At 41.3% G+C, this 17,465-nt stretch overlaps 2 protein-coding genes across 2 annotated transcripts; both read right to left on the bottom strand.

Moving 5' to 3' along the window:
* Nucleotides 1-3,852: 3,852 nt before the first annotated feature.
* On the bottom strand, nucleotides 3,853-7,998 carry LOC149182956 (uncharacterized). Its single transcript, XM_089414742.1, has 2 exons — nucleotides 7,396-7,998; nucleotides 3,853-7,245 (listed from the first exon to the last, which is right to left on the bottom strand). The coding sequence occupies exons 1-2, from the start codon at nucleotides 7,996-7,998 to the stop codon at nucleotides 3,853-3,855; spliced, it is 3,996 nt and encodes a 1,331-aa protein (XP_089270868.1).
* A 3,304-nt stretch (nucleotides 7,999-11,302) lies between these two features.
* On the bottom strand, nucleotides 11,303-13,576 carry LOC149182955 (uncharacterized). Its single transcript, XM_089414741.1, has one exon. It carries the CDS (start codon nucleotides 13,574-13,576, stop codon nucleotides 11,303-11,305), a length of 2,274 nt encoding a protein of 757 aa, XP_089270867.1.
* Between the last annotated feature and the right edge of the window lie 3,889 nt (nucleotides 13,577-17,465).

Here is a 17,465-nt window from a genome sequence, read left to right as displayed (position 1 = left end):
TAAGTGCTCAATCAAGCTGTTGAGGACCTAAAAAATAGAGTTTTAGCTCCCCTTCTACAGATTTCTCTGTAACACCATTATGTACCCTAGCGGACTTTAGGCATAATTTGTCTTTATGTGGCAGACTTGATCATGTTGGATTCATGAAGGAATCATCTATCCAATGGCATATGAGTTTGACATTTTCGAATTCATATGATATTTTTCATTTGATTTATTTTAAAAATAATACTTGAAATTTTTTTGGATGATTTCAAAAGGGCAGAATAAAAAATCAATAACATAAAATATATAGAACGAAAAAATTTCAAAAAATACAAATATATTCATTTATGAGTCCTCTTCAAAAGGGCACTCTTGGTTTTTGAATTTATTTAAAGAGTAGAAAAAAATCTTACACGAACACATACGTCTACAAAATGCAATTCAAATGTTACTTCACCAACTTTGAAAAATAATAAAAAATATAATTTTGCTAAAAAAATAAAATGAAAAATGAAAAACTTAGTTCTCTCTGTGTGTGTGTATATATATATATATATATATATATATATATATATTACACATTTTAGACTAAGTTATGCTATGTGAACACACACATACCTCTTAAGATGTGCCAATATTTGCAAGGACAATCATTTCATTAAATGGAAAACTGACAGATTATATGACACTAAATTTTTCTGTAAAATTTTTATGAAGACAACAACATAATTCTCCACAATTTTTCTTTTTACTCCGAATCAAAATTGACAATGTTTATATGAATTTTGAGGGCTTCAATTGGATAAAAGAGTAAAATTTTGAAATTTCATCTCCACATTTGGCCCAAAAGTGTAACTCATCTTCATGCATTCACCCTATGTCTTCCCTTCTTTCCTCTCTCCCTCACTCTCTCTCCATTTCTTCCTTGTCACTTCCTCTTTTTCTACCTATATCTCTCCTTGTCTTTATTCTTCCCTCTATCTCTCCATGTTTTTAATTTGCCCCCGCCCACACCGCGCCCCCCCCCCCCCCCCCGCCCTCCCCCCCTCTCCCCCCTGCACCCCCACCCCTCTCTCTCCATATGATTGAGAATTGACACTTTGTGTAATCAATGATATATGTAAGGTATAACATATTTTGCATAATATTTTTTTATTGTGAAATGAGTTATGCTTTTTGTGAATGTGGTATTGATAAGCCATGGCATTGACCCATGATATTGTAACAGAACCTTTTTATAAGTTAATAATATCCATGGTAAAGTGGGGGTGAATATCCATGGTTAAGAATCTTGTTATATTGTAAGTATTAATTTTTATGTGCTTATGGCTATGGAATGATTATTATCCCTTGCGAAGGAAGGACTCTAACATTTGTTTGTTGATCACTATTAGTTTAGCATTGACCAATGCAAATTATAAAGTTTAACTTTGTTACTCCCACTAAAATTTATGCAAGTTCTTCTTGCGAGTAAATTGCTTAGTTTATTAGTTCCTTCCAAAACAAGATTATAGGATGATTTGTCCATCAACCATTATTAATTTAGCATTGACAAATATAATTTATTATTATTTATGCAAATTTTCCCAAAGCATAACTTCTAACTTGAGTTGGAGGGACTAAGCTACTTGCAAAACAAAATTACAATATGACAAATTAAATTTTATTATTGTTTTTTTTCTTTTTACTTTTTATTATTAATTGAGCCAAGATTTAAATGTTTACACTCATTTATGGGCACTATCACATCTCCCACATAATGGGCTCTATATTACTTTTTAATTGACCTAACATATAAATGTTAAAGACTTTGAATTGGATTAACATATAAATGTTCATGTCTATGTTTACAAACATTTACGACTACACATCTCCCCTTATACTGGGTTGTAGAGTGCCTCTTGAAGCAGTGAACTTAAATTAAATTAAATAAAACGTTTATCATACAATATAATACGGTAATTTATCCACAAAGGGTGCATTAATGCAATCCCTCCCCTCTCACTTTGACATCATGATCGTTCATAAAAACAAGTGGCATATCATGCAAGCCACCTACCAAGGGGTTGGATCGTGGGTTACCTCAAAGGTTCACTCAAGTCCAAATTCCAGGCTCTGACATCATGCAAAGTACCATGCACGTACCAGGCCACACAAAATAGTTTCATGGTGGATGATGGAGGCATCAAATGTTTATACCAGAATGATGACCCCTACTCATAGCGAGAACACTATGGATTAATCCTTCTATGAAGTGGCGACCATGGGAGTCTTTTGTCTTAGGGTCACTAACACGTTACACAATCCAAACAACATTTCTAAGCAGCACGTTGCATTCATAGATAATGAATGGTGTAGTTTGACGATTAGCTATACGAATACCCTTGATTTCAGAAAAAATGAGCGCACCAAGACTCCCTTATACCTATATCAGGATTATGCAGAACTATCTAGGAGTCGTATCCCTTTGTGTTGGCAAATTTTGTTTGGTGTGAGGAACTTTGCTGGTTTTTGACCTTGTAACAGGCTTCTCAACGTATTTGGTAAGCCTATTCTCAATAAAATTATGTTTCATTCACATAAACTTGTGTTTGGTTGGGCCATTTTGTGGCTTCTCTGGTTTGTGGATTCATATAACTTTGGAAAATACTATAATTCATATTGGCCTCCTAGCCATCCTTTTTTATCTGTGACTCTAACTTAACAACTCACTCCCAATGCTCTCAATTTCCCTCCCCACATAAAATCGCAACTGAATTTGTGAGAAATTGAAAGAATAGAACCCTTTGTGCACTAGGAACATCATTGTACTAATAAACACCATGTTCAAGCTAAGATCAAGGACTGGGTCCCTAATCTAGATACCACCACTTGCACATAATTTTCAAGCTGCATGCCAAAAATCAATGTTTATTGGCACATAAAAATTCTTCTGTGGTGCATCCCCACATACATCGACAATGCTCAATAGGCGAATTCTTACAAGCTAGCATATTTGGAGGAGAAATTGGATGGAATGGATCACAAAATAAGGATCCTTCTTAGCAGGTGCAACAACAACGCCATTCCTTGGGAGTGAGGTTGTCCCCTAGCAAACCCTAAGTTAGACAACTTAGAACAATAGCTACTATGCAATCTCAATTTTATGTTTTTAGTTCTTGTAATGGGTTCAGTCGGTTTATGTATCGTCATTTTCGAACCCAAATCTATCAAATATCGAGAGATCAAACTTCTTGAAATGTAATTTTTTTTTTAAATGTAAAACTTGAATGAAAAAAAAATAAAACCTTTGCATCTTGAAAGGTTTGATCCCTCTCTTGGCACTTGATAGAAACAGAATTAACATGGATCTTTGATAATTTTACGTTTCATGCTTGTTATGGAACGAATTGCACATCTCCTTTATTTTGAGTTACAAACTAATAAAACATTTTAAACATAAAACATTTTATGTTTTATTTTCTTATTTAATATATACATAATTAACATTAAACTATTTTACTAAACACAATTATCTAAATATTTTATTTATTTTTTCCAAAGAAAAAACGAACTTCTTATATTATAAAAAGTTTCATGTACATACACAGCTCCATTGCTGTTATAACAGTTTGATTTTACAAAAAATCTCATAAGAGAGTATTTCTTCTCTTCCCGAGAAGAGAATCATTTCACCACCGATCTTGTCCCTTGATTTTTCTCATGAGTCCATCCTGTTTCCTGTTTTTGCTGACTGTTTCATAAAGCAGAACGAAAAGAAAATATATATGCCTTGCTTCCATTATCCACTGTATAGCCCAAAAAATACTGTTTCAGCAGTTTATTGTAGTAAACAAAAATAAAAAAAAGAATGCTGATCAACTGGTTCTATTGAAGGATTTCTGCATATGGAGGCTGGTCCGAGGCAAAACTTTCACCGTTTGCTTCCTCCCTTATTCTCCAACTGCCCACAGCTTGTTCAATACCGTCTTTAGAAAGTTTGTCTGCCATATCATTTCGTTCCCTGTAAATATGATTGATGGACAGCGAATTAAAAGACAATTTCAAATTCTGAATTTCTTCAAATAAAGGCTGTAAAGCATAATTTTGGCATCTGCTATGTCCAGTTAACCAATTTATAACATTTAGTGAGTCTCCAAATATTTGAACTGTGAGGGTGTTTTTTTGTATCAACCAGCATAAGAGATATTTTAGAGCAGATAATTCAGCAAAATTATTTGATCCACTTCCCAGTCCGATGGATGCTTTAAGAGAATGAGAGTTGCTCAAATGGATAACAATTCCTGCACCAGCTTTGTTTTCCTGGGAGGCGCCATCAAAATAAGCCCAGGGAACCCCTTCCTTTATTTGCTCCTCCGTCACTTTCCGAGGTTCCCTCTCATTCTCAGCATCCAGGATAATTGAGTATATGGTCATACATTGAATCATTATTTGGAGTGCCTCTGTTTCCTTCTCCTGGAAGATAATTCTGTTTCTGGCTATCCAAATTCCCCAACTTATGATGGGGGGCAGATTCCTTAACTTCTGTTCAGGAACTTTGTTCCACCAATTTTGCCATGCTTCTGGTAAGGACTGCCCTTCCCATTTGATAGTTAAGGTCATCTGCTTTAATACTTCATCCCATACTTTTTTTGCTGATGGACATTCCAAAAAAAGATGATTCGCTGTTTCCAAATCATTTTTGCATAAGGCACATCTTCCTGGCCCTTGTTTAAATCTTGATTGGAGAATATCCCAGGTTGGGGCTTTCTTTTTTAGAATGCACCAGAAAAAAAATTTTGCCTTTGCTGGGCATTTTAGCTTCCATAGCGATTTTGCCCACCATTCCGGATCACCCCATCCTTTCTTGGTCATGAGGAATTTGTATCCAAATTTTGGAGAATAATTTCCAGTGTCCGCATGTGCCCAAATCAGTTGGTCTGGTTCATCCTTTATTCTTACATTTGTTCTGGATAGTTCCATCCTGTAAGCCTCCCATTCATCCCACCAACGCGGAAGGATATTCAGGTCTGCGCCCGACTTCCATGCTTGGCCCCAGATGGATGATGCACCTATCTTTTCCACCTGTTTTAGATAGACAATGCCTTTTGAATCAAGGTGTCTTATCAGGCCAGGGGATAGTGCAAATTTTTCACTGCACCCCACCCATGGGTCCCTTCCAATACGAATATTTTCCCCATTCCCAACCTTCCATGACAAACCTTGTTCAATTACCTTAAATGCCTCAATCGTAGCTTTCCAAATGATGGACACCTTTCCGCCCTTTTTCTCCGGGTTTCTTATCCATTCTTCCAAAGGGGATGGATCAATGTATTTTCTTTTTACAATTTTTGTCCATAGATTTTCAAGCTTTACAATTTTCCACCCTGATTTTGCTGCCAGAGATGCTGTAAAGGCATTCAAATCTTTTATGCCCCATCCCCCCCATTCCTTGGGTCTTGCTACTTTGTCCCAGGCGATCCAAGGTAAAACAGATTCCTCCTTTGCTCCTGCCCAAAGGAATCGACTGCATATTCTTCTTATTTTCCCCAGAACCCCCTTGGGAACCCATGACAAAGAAGCCCAGAAAACAGGAGTAGCCAGAAGGACAGATTTTATCAGAGTTAATCTCCCCGCTCTAGAAAGCCATCTGAAGCTCCAGTGAGTAATTCTGGCTTCTATCTTTGCTATTAGCCATGACCAGTCTTGCTTTTTGTAATTGTCAGGCTTCAACCAAAACCCCAAGTATTTAAAGGGGTCCCTCATTTTTGAGGTCTCTAGAGGTAAAATGGCCACAAGCTGGTTAATCTCCTGTCTAGAAAGGCCTTCTGTTATGAGCTGAGATTTTCGATAGTTTACAAGCATACCAGTAGCCTTCATAAACAGCTCTAGAGCCTCCTTTATTTTTTTGAATTCATCCCGACTTCCATTGCAAAAAAGGAGGATATCATCAACGAACAGGAGATGAGTGATGAAAAGATTTCCTGCCACCTCCAATCCTTTTATTGATCCCTCTCTTTTTGCTTTTAACAGTAGCTGACTTAAGCCTTCAGCCACCAGGAGGAACAACAAAGGGGACAAAGGGCATCCTTGCCTTAGTCCCCTTTTCCCTTTAAAAAAAGGAGAGGCTGCCCCATTAATGAGCACTGCGAAACTGACACTACTGATGCATCCCATTACCCAGCTTATGAAGTCTATTTTGAAACCCAGATGTGTCAACAGCATCCGGAGGTAGGTCCAGCTGATTCTGTCATAAGCTTTAGAAAGATCAATTTTTGCTACAGCTCCCTTCTTTTTCAACATCTTGACGCTGTGTATTGTCTCTTGAGCCACTCCTATAGCTTCATGGATTTGTCGACCATCCAGAAATCCGAATTGTTCATTGGAGATACATCTGGACAGAATTGGTTTTAAACGAGCTGCTATAGTTTTTGCTATGATCTTGTAGACACAATTGCATAATGAGATTGGTCTGAAATCTTCAAAGGATTCCGGCTCATCCTTTTTTGGGATGAGGGCAATAAAAGTGGTATTGAAAGGAGCATATATCTGCCCCTTCCTTCTGGATTCTTCCACCACCTCCGTAATTTCTGGGCCTATCTGCTCAAAGAATTGTTGGTAAAAATCTATAGGCCAACCATCCGGTCCAGGGCTTTTATTTTTTGCCATGGATTTTACTACCCTCTCCACTTCCTCCAGGGTAACCTCCCCCTGTAATCCTTCTGCTTCTTCTTCTTCTACATATCTGGGGAAGCTTAGCGCTGTCCTGATAATTTCTGCTAGCGAAGTCCCCCTCTGTTCAGCAAAAAGATTTTGAAAGTGGTTCCTCCCCAAAGAAGAGAGAGATTCAAACGTATTTGCCTCTCTTCCTTCTTCATCTTTTAGTTTCCATATAGTGTTCATAGTCTTTCTGCCTCTTGCGTAGTTGTGAAAGAATTTTGTGTTTTCGTCCCCAGCCAACAACCAAACTGCCCTACTCTTCTGCCTCCATTCCTCTTCTTTATCCAACAAAATTTTTCTTCTCTGCTTTTCTAGAATCATGATCCTATCCTTTGATTCCTGTGATTCGTATCTAGGTCCATCAGGGACTTCCAGACCCCCAAGTTCCCTCTCAATATTGTATAGGGCTTCATTTTGATCCTTCTTCCATTTTTTTGCCCATTCTATTGTTGCCTTCTTCAGCCTTTTTAGATTTTCCATAAACAGGTAAGCCTTATCTTCCAATGCCTCCCTGTTTGGATGAATCCATGTTTCATTGAATAGCTTTTTGAAGGATTCCTCCTACAACCATGCAGCGTTGAACTTAAAATGGGCTGCTGGCTTTTTTGGGGGAGTAGCAAGTTCAAACAAGATAGGGAAGTGATCTGAATTTCCTCCCTCACCAATCCACTGTCTGAACATCGGGACCCTGGAAGCAAGGTCCTCACTTACGAGAAATCTATCCAACCTCTTTGCAATCCGACCCTCCCCCGTCCTTCGATTCCTCCAGGTAGGCTTAAGTTTTTGCAAGCTTGCATCAACCAGCTTATGCAGAGAGAGAGAGTTTTGAAAAAACTCTGAGAGGGGATCTTCCCTTGCAGAGGGACCCCACGCTTCCGCTCTCCCCATAGAGAAGTTCAGGTCGCCTCCAATTATCAAATTTTGGATTTTCAACATGGGTTTCTCCAGAAGGTTATTCCAAAACGAAACCCTCTCTTTACATGGTCCATATATGTTTAAGATGGTCAGTGGCCACTCAATATCTGGGGTTAAAACCTCCATCCCTAGTCCATTAACGAAACCCCATGTGTTCAGCTGTTTAATTTTTCCATCTCTATACCCGACTGCCACTCCTCCTGAATGGCCATGGGAGTCCAAAGCGTGGAATCTCCATCCCGGGAAAAGAGTGCCTAAAGTCCTCTCTACTTCTGCACTTGTTCCTAGAGTTTCCTGCAGCATAATGAAATCTGGATTGTACCGCTGCAGCAACTCCTTTAGAGCCAGTTTTTTGGGTTTACTGGCTAAACCCCTACAGTTCCAAGAGAGGCAAATCATTTTGAACCCTTTTCACAGGGTTTCGCCGCTCTAAGCACCCCAGAAATCGACAACTGCTTCCCGTCCTCCATATCATATTTTGCCTTAACCTGAGCTTTTGATAATAAAGACTTTCGCCCCCTTGTCTTTTTTCTCGAGACCTGGGGTATCTCCATTCCTATACCCCCAATTGAATCTACAGCCTCCGGTTTTTTATCTTGGGAACGGAGGTTATAGTGGCTTTCGGATAATTTTCTCAGGATTCTCGTCTCATTTTTTGTCTCAGGTTTGCTGGTTTTGTATTCATCCCCATCACAGTTCAGAATATTTTGCGAACAACATGCATTTTTGGAATCGACCACATTAAATTCTTTTAATGGAGAAGGTTGATCATTGCATTTTTCATTTCCAATGATTTGAGAGAGCGAAGGAGAAGGGTTGGAGGCTAAATGCGTACCCTTCGAGCCTTCCTGAAGATTCACTGGGACTTCCAGGACCTCCTCGATCGGATCCGCAACGGCGGCTTCCACTGATTTTTTACCGGGACTCTGCAATTGAACTGATACCTTCTCACCCTGTTCCTGATCTTTCCCAGTTCCTGCTTGAATTCCTTTTTCACCGGATACAATCTCATCAGCATTCAAGAATTTCCCTTTATCCGATTTCTTTTGACTCCTCCTGCGGCGAAGACCGGATGGGCATTCCTTTGCCAGGTGGCCATGCTCGTGGCAGATGTGGCACCTATAAGGCAAATGCTCATAGTCCAGGAGCTGGTCATATACAAAATCTTTGTAATGAATCTTCATCTTCCCTGGGAGTCCCTTCTCCAGATTGAGCATAACCAGGATTCTTGCCATGGCTTTATTCCTAGTTTCCACGAATGACATGTCTGCCTCCAGGAAAGTTCCCAGCGTATTTCCAATCGATCTGAAAACAGAGTCTACCCAGAGGAAGGGAGGCAACCCCGGCGCCCTCACCCAGACTGGAAAGGTATCTACCTTCTCTCTCTGAGCATCGAACAGTGGAGTCCAGCGTCTAAAGAGCACGGGACGCTTGCCAAAAGCCCAGTTTCGCTCCAGGACCCAATCCACCATTTCTTTCTTGCTGAATTGGATCATAAACCAGCCCTTCGCTAAACCCGACACTTTGAACGCATCTCCCACATTCTTTTGCCACTGCTGTTCGGCCCAATTCTGAATGAACTGTACTGAGAAAACCTTCCCTCTTGCTCGACCCACCACTGTACTTTCTGCAACCTCCATTGCCTCCTCGATCTGCACGTCAACTCCCAGTATCAAATTTGCTTCAGATACTTGTTTTATCCCTTTCTGTTTCTTCCTTTTTACCCCGAGATTTTCTCCTTGATTTCCTTCTCTAATTACCGTGTTCCTCTCCCCCCTGCTACTTCTGCGCTTCAAGATGGGGACTTTCCCCCATCTGGATCCAGATCTAGGGTTTCTGCATGAATTGAGGCTTCCCCTACCTCCCGGGCGCTTGCCCTTTCACCAGCCCCTTCTTCTGTCCCTACCTTCCCCGGCTGCCATACAGCAATTTCACCCCGGACACCCTTCCTTCCATCCTCATGCTCCTTATTCCCTTCTATCCCCTGCAGATCTGATAGGGTACCCCCATACTTTGTTAGGGATGTACGTGATAAAGCCTGTGGGTTTCCTCCCTTCACCTGGCCGAGGTCCTCCTTTAACCCAGAATTTGAGGTTTGCCAATCCCAGGGTTTGGCTCGTTGTCCGTAGACAACATCTTCAAGACTTCCACCGCAAAGCAGAGAACCAGAGGGTTTGATAAGGGTACTTACATGGGTTTTTGGAAGGTCTTCAGGCTTCCGGCCCTCCTTCGCCACACAAGCTAGGACCTCCTTGCAGCTGCGCTCGACCAACCCCTGGTTCAGATCAATGCCCTCCGACGCATTTGGCTTCAGAAACTTCAGATCTGTGCTTCCTATCGTCTCCTTAAGCAGGTTGTCCCCTCCGAAGAAAAGATCCAGGTTCTGGGATGATATTTCCTTGCCCCAAACCGACAAAATGTCCTCAGGTTGAGGGTCCAGGTCGACATATTCCTCTGGGATTACCATGATTACTTCCTTAATTACCTCCGTTAATTACAGCACAGTTAACTCTCTTCTCCTGCAGGTAGTTTCCTTAGGCTAGGTGGTGAACCCAACCATTCCTCCAGTCAGAACGGCAACTGCGCTGAAGGCGACTCCTCTCCACCGCTTAACCCTCCGCCCTATTCCTAGACCGTGTTGCGGTCACCTGTTGTTTGCGCTAACCAAAGAAACCACCTGTCGCCTCCTCCTGCTGCGCTCCGAGCTGACTAGGCCCCTTCTCCTATGCCCTTGGCCCTATCGGCCGCAGGCTTCGCTCCTGCGACCGTTCGCTCGCGGCCTCAGACTCCATCCCGTCCATGTATACAAATATTTCTAAATATTTTATTTATATATCATATTATCCATGTTAAAATGGAATAAATTTTTTATATATAAAATAAATTTGAAATATTTTATTTATAATTTATATTAAAAAGTTTTATTAATATTTTAATATTTTTAAAAGGTTGCCTATCATCTCTATATTAAAATTGAAAAGAAAATATAATTTAAAAAAAAAATAGAAAAAAAATCGAGTACTTTATGTTTATTTAACTTCAAGCAGGTTGAATAAAATTGTTTATATTCGGCTACCTTGAAATCAAATTTAAATTGCGGTTTTGAATTCAAACATGGCAATAACCAAATTTGTGTAATTCAAAAGATATTCTTTAAAAAAAATAGCATTTCTTCACAGCATCCTTTAGCGCATTCCAAAGCAGTTCCTCCTGGCTCGCATAAATACGACTGTGCGCACTTTTCATAGACTCGATGCTGACTGTACATGTTTTCTAATGTTTATTTATTTTAGATTATTAATATTTCCTATTTTATGTTTATTTTATATTTGTGTCTAAAATTGATTTTTAACTTTTCTTATTTTTAATTTCCAATTTGTAGAGTTTCTCTGGTTTAATTTCTAATTGTATCACCTTTTTTTTCAGGAAGAAAAAGCGAGATTATATTATATGAGAAATATAAAAAAGCATACATATGTCTAGATTCTGAAGATTGGCGCAATACAAAACCTGCTAGTAAGACTATAGCCAGCATAACCAGGAAGCAAAGGAACAAATGCAGATCGCACATCTTGATGATGTTCTTCTTATGTTTTAATCACAGAAAAGCATAGGAGGATGCTTCCGCATGGACAATGATAGGAACTTCATCATGAAGAAACAAAAAGCAAAAGAAAAAACCTGAGAGATTGCATGCGAGAGACTAGAAATCCTGAAAGGAAAATTCCTGGATAGGAAAAAGGTTCCCTTCAAACAAAACCTGCAAGAACCAAAGACCCGGAGCTGAATGAAGACCCTCTTTTGACAGCGAGTCGGCCTGCTGATTTAGTTCCCTGCTGATATGATGTATGGAGCCACCTTCCAAGCTTCCCCAGTAAAAACTGATCCTGTTCGTCCATCCTACAAGGTGCGGCATGAAAATATGATTTTTTCCAGAGACAAAATCCACCATTACCTTAGAATCTCCAAACACTGAGACGTCCTGTATATTTAGGAAGATGCAAAGTTTTAGAAGGCCTGCTAGGGCCATCACCTCAGCCTTACTGTTGGTGCCTTTCCCACCGTTCCAATGGGCGAAAAATTGATTGTTTTCATTTACCATAATGATAGCTCCACATCCACAGGAACCGAGCTGTTCCGCTCCATCGAAGTACGCTCTTGGATAGAAGGAAGGATCCTCTGATAAATCTTTGCTGGCGCTCTTGCTTTTCTTGAGGGACCTTTGCGGAAGGGCTTCATGAAGAGAAACAATTTTGAGAAAAATATCCAGGAAAGGGGAATTGCAGCCATTGAATATGGAGTTGTTACGCCACTTCCATATACTCCACAAAGCAATGATGAAGATTGTCCTCCAGGATTCATTTTGTTCACTGCACCATAGGAGAGAATCTGTGATAGAAGCATGAATATTGTGCTGGACTCCATAATAATTCTCCAAGGCATGCCACAATTGCTTTGAACCTTTACATTGCAGAAATAAATGGTCATTGAATTCCTCCTCAGACCTGCATATGGGACATAGACCGGGGCCATGCCATCCCCTTTTCTTTAAGTTTGCCCAGGATAGGTTCTTATTGTGGAATGAGAGCCAGGCAAAGAAGATCATTTTGGGCAGGCAAGCAGCCTTCCAAAATATGCGAGGGAAGATGGGATAGTGGGAGGACTGCTTAAGACTAATCAAGTTCAGATATACATCTTTAACTCGGATACTGTTCAGCCCTTTCGATGATTTCCAGGTGAGGCTATCAGATTCTTCAGAGCGAAAAAATCCACAGTTCTTTAGGCACGTCCTGATATGCTCCCATTGAAGGGAAATCGGGCCAGGCATTTTTAAAGTTCCTGCATCTTTCCACAGTGGAATAGATCCCTGCCATGACGCAATCAGACTGTCCCAAAAGAAGAGACCCCTTCTGTGAAAGAAGTTTAGTAAAGATACAGGCACATTGATCTCCTCAGCACCGCTTAAGAATTGATCTTTCCCGATAAGGATCTTGTTTCCAGATTGGAAGCGCCAAATTAAATTCTTTAAAAAGAAATTTTCAATCTTGCAAAAGCTGAGCCAGATTGGAGAACCATATGGGGCGCCAATCCTTCCCTTCCTGAACCAAAAAGTTAAGTCCTTCCTACCCAAATATTTCTTCTGTATAATGGAGCTCCATGATCCTTCTCCATGAATCGCTCTCCATAATGACTTGCATAGAAGAGCCTTCCCAAAGGTGCGCATGTCGAGCAGGCCCCAGCCACCCATGCTCTTTGGCAACGAGATACTGGACAGTTTTGAAAGGTGATATTTCGATCTTCCCACTTGACTGCCCCAAATAAAGTTTGTTGTGAGTTTATTCATGGATTGAATAATGCTCGCCGGGAGAAAAAATAAATGTGCCCAGTAAACCACAAGTTGATTCAGAACTGATTGTGCCAAAGTCACTCTTCCCGCCAGTGTTAAAGTTCTGTATTCCCAAGCTGAGATCTTCCTGTAGTATCTGTCTGTGATCCAACTCCAATCTGCCTTTGAGTAGCCATTTGCTTTTAACTGAAAGCCCAAATATTTGATGCCAAGACTGATAGTTTGCGTTTTTATTCCAAATAGATTAGCCAGCCATGCAACTTCAACCGGATTGGAGTCATTGTGGAAAATAGCTGACTTCGCATAGTTTATTTGCAGTCCTGTAGCCATTTGAAATCTTTTTAGGATTTCATAGAAGCATTGCCAGGAAATCCTGCAAATCATCCCGAAAAGAATAACATCGTCTACAAAAAGATTATGGGAAATAGAAACATTTCTGCAAATTTTTAAGGGTCGGCATCTGTTTTCCTTGACAACCTTGTTGATATGGAGGCTAAGCGAGTTCATGGCCAATATAAACAGGAGCGGCGCAAGAGGGCATCCTTGGCGAAGGCCTCTGGCCACGCGGAAGAAGGAAGATGGGATCCCGTTTATGATGACCGCATAGTTCACTCCTTCAATGCAAGCCATAATCCAGTTGATCATGCTGGCTCTTAAACCGATCTTTGCGAGCAGGCACCTAGTGAAGCCCCAATCAAGGCAGTCATATGCCTTACAGAGATCAACCTTGAGGATAACCGCATCAGTTTTTTTTTAATGAATAGCGAACAACGCTTCCTGTGTGCTTGCAACAGCGTTCATGATATTTCTACCTTTAAGAAAGGCGTGCTGTTCCTTTGTTAGATGTTTTGATAAGGTTCCTTTTATTCTTTCAGCTATGATCTTCGAGATGATTTTGAAGGAAATGTTACAAAGAGAGATCGGTCTATAATCCTTGAAGGATTCCGCATCACCTTTTTTTTTGTTGAGAGCTATGTTGGTGGAGGAAATCTTTTGATTGATGCAGCCTGACATCCTGGTTGCTTCCACCATCCTTAACAGGTCTGATTTCATAAGATCAAAAAAGTGAGAGAAAAATTCTATCGTCCAGCCATCAGGGCCCGGACACTTATCCCTCTTGAAGGATTTTATTGTTCTCAGCAACTCCTCCTCAGAAACCGGCTGAAAGATTTGGTCATTTAGATCATCATCAAACATCCTGGGAAACTCTTCAATGCCCCAAAGAACATCCTGGATATTGCATTCTTCTGACCTTTTGTACTGGTTCTCAAAGTATTTGACCGCCCCATTTGAAATGTCTTGTTGGGAATATAGAAAACCTCCTTTCCCATCGCTGATTTTCCATATGGAATTCTTTTCGCGTCTAGAGCTGGCGAAATTATGAAAGAACTTTGAATTCCTGTCTCCTTCCTTCAACCAGATCACTCTGCTTTTTAACCTCCAGAAAGATTCTTCCTGTTCCAAAATTTTCGCTTTTTTCTTTTGGAGCTCCTTTATCTGGCATCTTGTTTTGAAAGGTAGCATGTGTGTGGCCATGGAATCTGCAATGCTATCCAGTTCCAGTTGAACCTCCCGGAGCTCCTTTCTGTTCGCATGTCTTTTTTGGTTCTGCCATTCCTTTACCATCTTTCGTATGGCCTCCATTTTGTCTCTGAAAGTCAATAGAAGAGGAGCAGCTTCGGAGGATGACATCTCAGACCAGGATTTGGTAATGATGTCATTGAACTCCGGGTCTTCAAGACATGTCCTGTTGAATTTAAAGGAGTAACCATTTCTAAACCCCTTTGCCCTCCATCCGAGCATAATCGGCCTGTGATCAGAGATGAAGACGTTCTCAATTGTTGAGAAAGGCATGCCTAATTTGTCAATTAGACTTGCATGGAGTATAAATCTGTCAATTCTCTTGGCAATATAAGCTTTCTCAGCCCTTCCGTTTTCCCACGTCGGATGCAGCTTGGGAGGGAGAATGTCAACAAAATTCCTACTAAGCAACTCGTTCTTAATTTTGTCGGTAGTGGGATCCTTTTTCTTGTTTATGCCCCAAATTTCGTCCATGTTTAAGGTGAAATTGAGATCACCTGCAATCATTAAAAATTCAACATCAAATATTTCTGATGCAAAAAGAGTTTCCCAGAAAGGCAGTCGATTCTTGTATGGTGCGTATATATTCAGAATATTAATAGGGCATTTGTGTCCTCTAAGTTGAGCCGAAATGAGAATGCCCGCGAGACAGCTGTAGGTTTTGGCTATTATCCAGCTAGGATCCCATAATACCGCCAAACCGCCTGAAAGGCCGTTTGCTTCCAAGGCAGAAATGTGCCAAAGGGGAAACATCTTTCTGAAATAGGAAACTGTTACAGAGGAGGGATGCATGGTCTCTTGAATTAAAATAATTTTGGGGCTTGCTGACAGTAGAAAATCCTTTAAGGCCACAAACTTTAGGTCTGCCCCCAGACCTCTAATATTCACTGATATGATAAAATTCATTGAGAAGGCTTTCCGGCCTTGCTTGCTCTAAGGGGCCTTTCCTCCGTCATATCGATGATGGGTATATCGACAAGGGATAAATTACTGATGTTTCTGCCTGCTGCATCACCCCTCCCCCTGAAGTGTCTAGAGCCTCTGTTGGTTTTCCTCCTCACCGTAATATTACTAGTAGAATTGGGGCTTATCAGGGGGGATCTTCAGATTCCTGGCTTATGAATGGTGAGAGGCTCAAGCTCCAGAGATTTCTTGCTTAAAAGGTAGTCGAGATCACTTCCAATCGAGTTTGTTGGAGAAGTGATTGGAGAATTAGCAGGGGTGGGCGAAACCAATGGCTCGTTCTCTATTCCAGGGCGAGGTTTGTTCTTATTCGGGGACGGGGATGGGGATTGAATAAAATGGATTTCCTTTCTGATGTTAATTAAAGGCCGTGGAATCGGGGGAGGGTTTGGGACAGGATGGTCAGAGAGAGGCTCCAAAGGAGGGTTCTGCGGACAAGAGAATTCATGTTCAGAGGCTGTCTCCAAAGGGGGCATCGAAGGAGAGATTCTATACAGAGGGTCAGATTTGGAGAGCGGCGGAGGAGTTTGCTGGTGATGTTCAGAGGATAGATTATGTTGCACAATCGGACTATGGGGAGACTGACTATTTGGAGATGTTGTTTTCTCCAAATCCGAAGAGGAGGACTTTGCCGCAAAGTGAGGGGAAACATGGTGTTTTCGGCTTCTTGGAGGGCGCCGCAGGCAATTCTTGATAAGATGGCCAGTGCGATGACAGGCTGAGCACCTGAAGGGGACTCCCCAGAAGTCTAGCCTCTGTCTGATTTTTTGCTCCCTCCAGAAAATGTCTATATGGGCCGGAAAGCCGCCTCTAAACGCTTTGTCAATCAGTACCCAGGCTACTCTTTTATCTTTCTCCCCTAAGCACCATGGATCTACATACACACACCTCCCTATGGCATTCCCTATCTCTGCTAAAGTCTCCTTTGACCATAATTCCAGAGGCAAACCGGGAAGCTTTACCCATATTAGGTTATTGGGAGGGACATTCGTGAGCGGGTTATAACCCAGGTACCATCTGTGTAATGCTAAAAAGCTTCTTCCATGAACCCACTGATGCTTCAAGATGGTTTCCAAGTCACCTGTATTAAGAAAGTGGAAGCAATACCACTCCTTTAGTAATCTGGCCGCGATAGGAACGTATCCAATTAATGGCTTCCATTGTTTCTCAAGCCAGCTTCTCATTTTTTGGTCGTCCATCACCGGGAAGTGCCACCGCCCTACTAAAGCCTTTTGTTGAAGGCTTCCTATGCGATCTGCCAGATAGACACTATCAATCTTTAATGCAGCAGGAGAGGGAGTGGTTTTTACAGGCTTCTGGCTTCTTGAGTGAACTTTTTCATATGTTCTGCCTGGGGGCCCAGTCCCGTTGTTGCTGTTTCCTCGCGGCGATCTTATTTTATCAGATCCACCCAAATCCTTTTGAGAGCCTGAGGGACGGATTACCATGGCATCCAAGGTGGGCTGCCAGTCGTTTGACAGCTTGGCACTGTCGTGGAGGGACTCCGCCTGAATGGCTGCTTGTACCATGGCCTCCATGGCAGGGGAGTCCGCCAGATAATCCATTCATAAATGCCACTCCTAAATCTTATCTTAAGGGTACGTGAGGAAATCCAAGAAGGATATGTGTCGGACGCTAAAGACAGAGAAGGACAGGTGTGGTCATTTATAAGAACCTGGAGAGAGAGAGTTCACAATACTTCATGTCTGACCAAAGTACAGGCGCGTGGAAGTCTCGAGAATGAGAGACAACTTCCAAAAGAGGGTAGATTTCAAAAGTGAGGCCAGTTGTCCCCCTATTGATAGACGGATGACGGAATCATGAGCTGGATTATGACAGAGGAGATAGAATATTTGAAAGCTGACGGCTCTATTTATTTCAGGAATTCAAGTCGCGTCCGACGATAATAAATTATCCTGAAACAAAGTATATTGGGATCAGAAAAACTCTGTCCTGGGGAATCGGGGAGAGTGGA

Source organism: Pinus tabuliformis, chromosome 3_2, assembly GCF_031772625.1.
Source record: "Pinus tabuliformis cultivar Carrire ecotype Pingquan chromosome 3_2, CPIR1, whole genome shotgun sequence".
In the NCBI taxonomy this organism is placed as follows: Eukaryota; Viridiplantae; Streptophyta; class Pinopsida; order Pinales; family Pinaceae; genus Pinus; species Pinus tabuliformis.
Note: the sequence above shows the minus strand (reverse complement) of the source record. Positions and strands in the feature narration are given on the sequence as shown.

What these genes read in the sequence shown, in the direction of transcription:
- LOC149182956 (XM_089414742.1), bottom strand. Translation starts at nt 7,998, where the DNA reads ATGATTTGCCTCTCTTGGAACTGTAGGGGTTTAGCCAGTAAACCCAAA. An exon ending in AGAGGTTGGATAGATTTCTC is followed by an intron (nt 7,246 to 7,395) that starts GTAAGTGAGGAC and finishes GCATGGTTGTAG; the next exon opens with GAGGAATCCTTCAAAAAGCT.
- LOC149182955 (XM_089414741.1), bottom strand. Translation starts at nt 13,576, where the DNA reads ATGGCTTGCATTGAAGGAGTGAACTATGCGGTCATCATAAACGGGATC.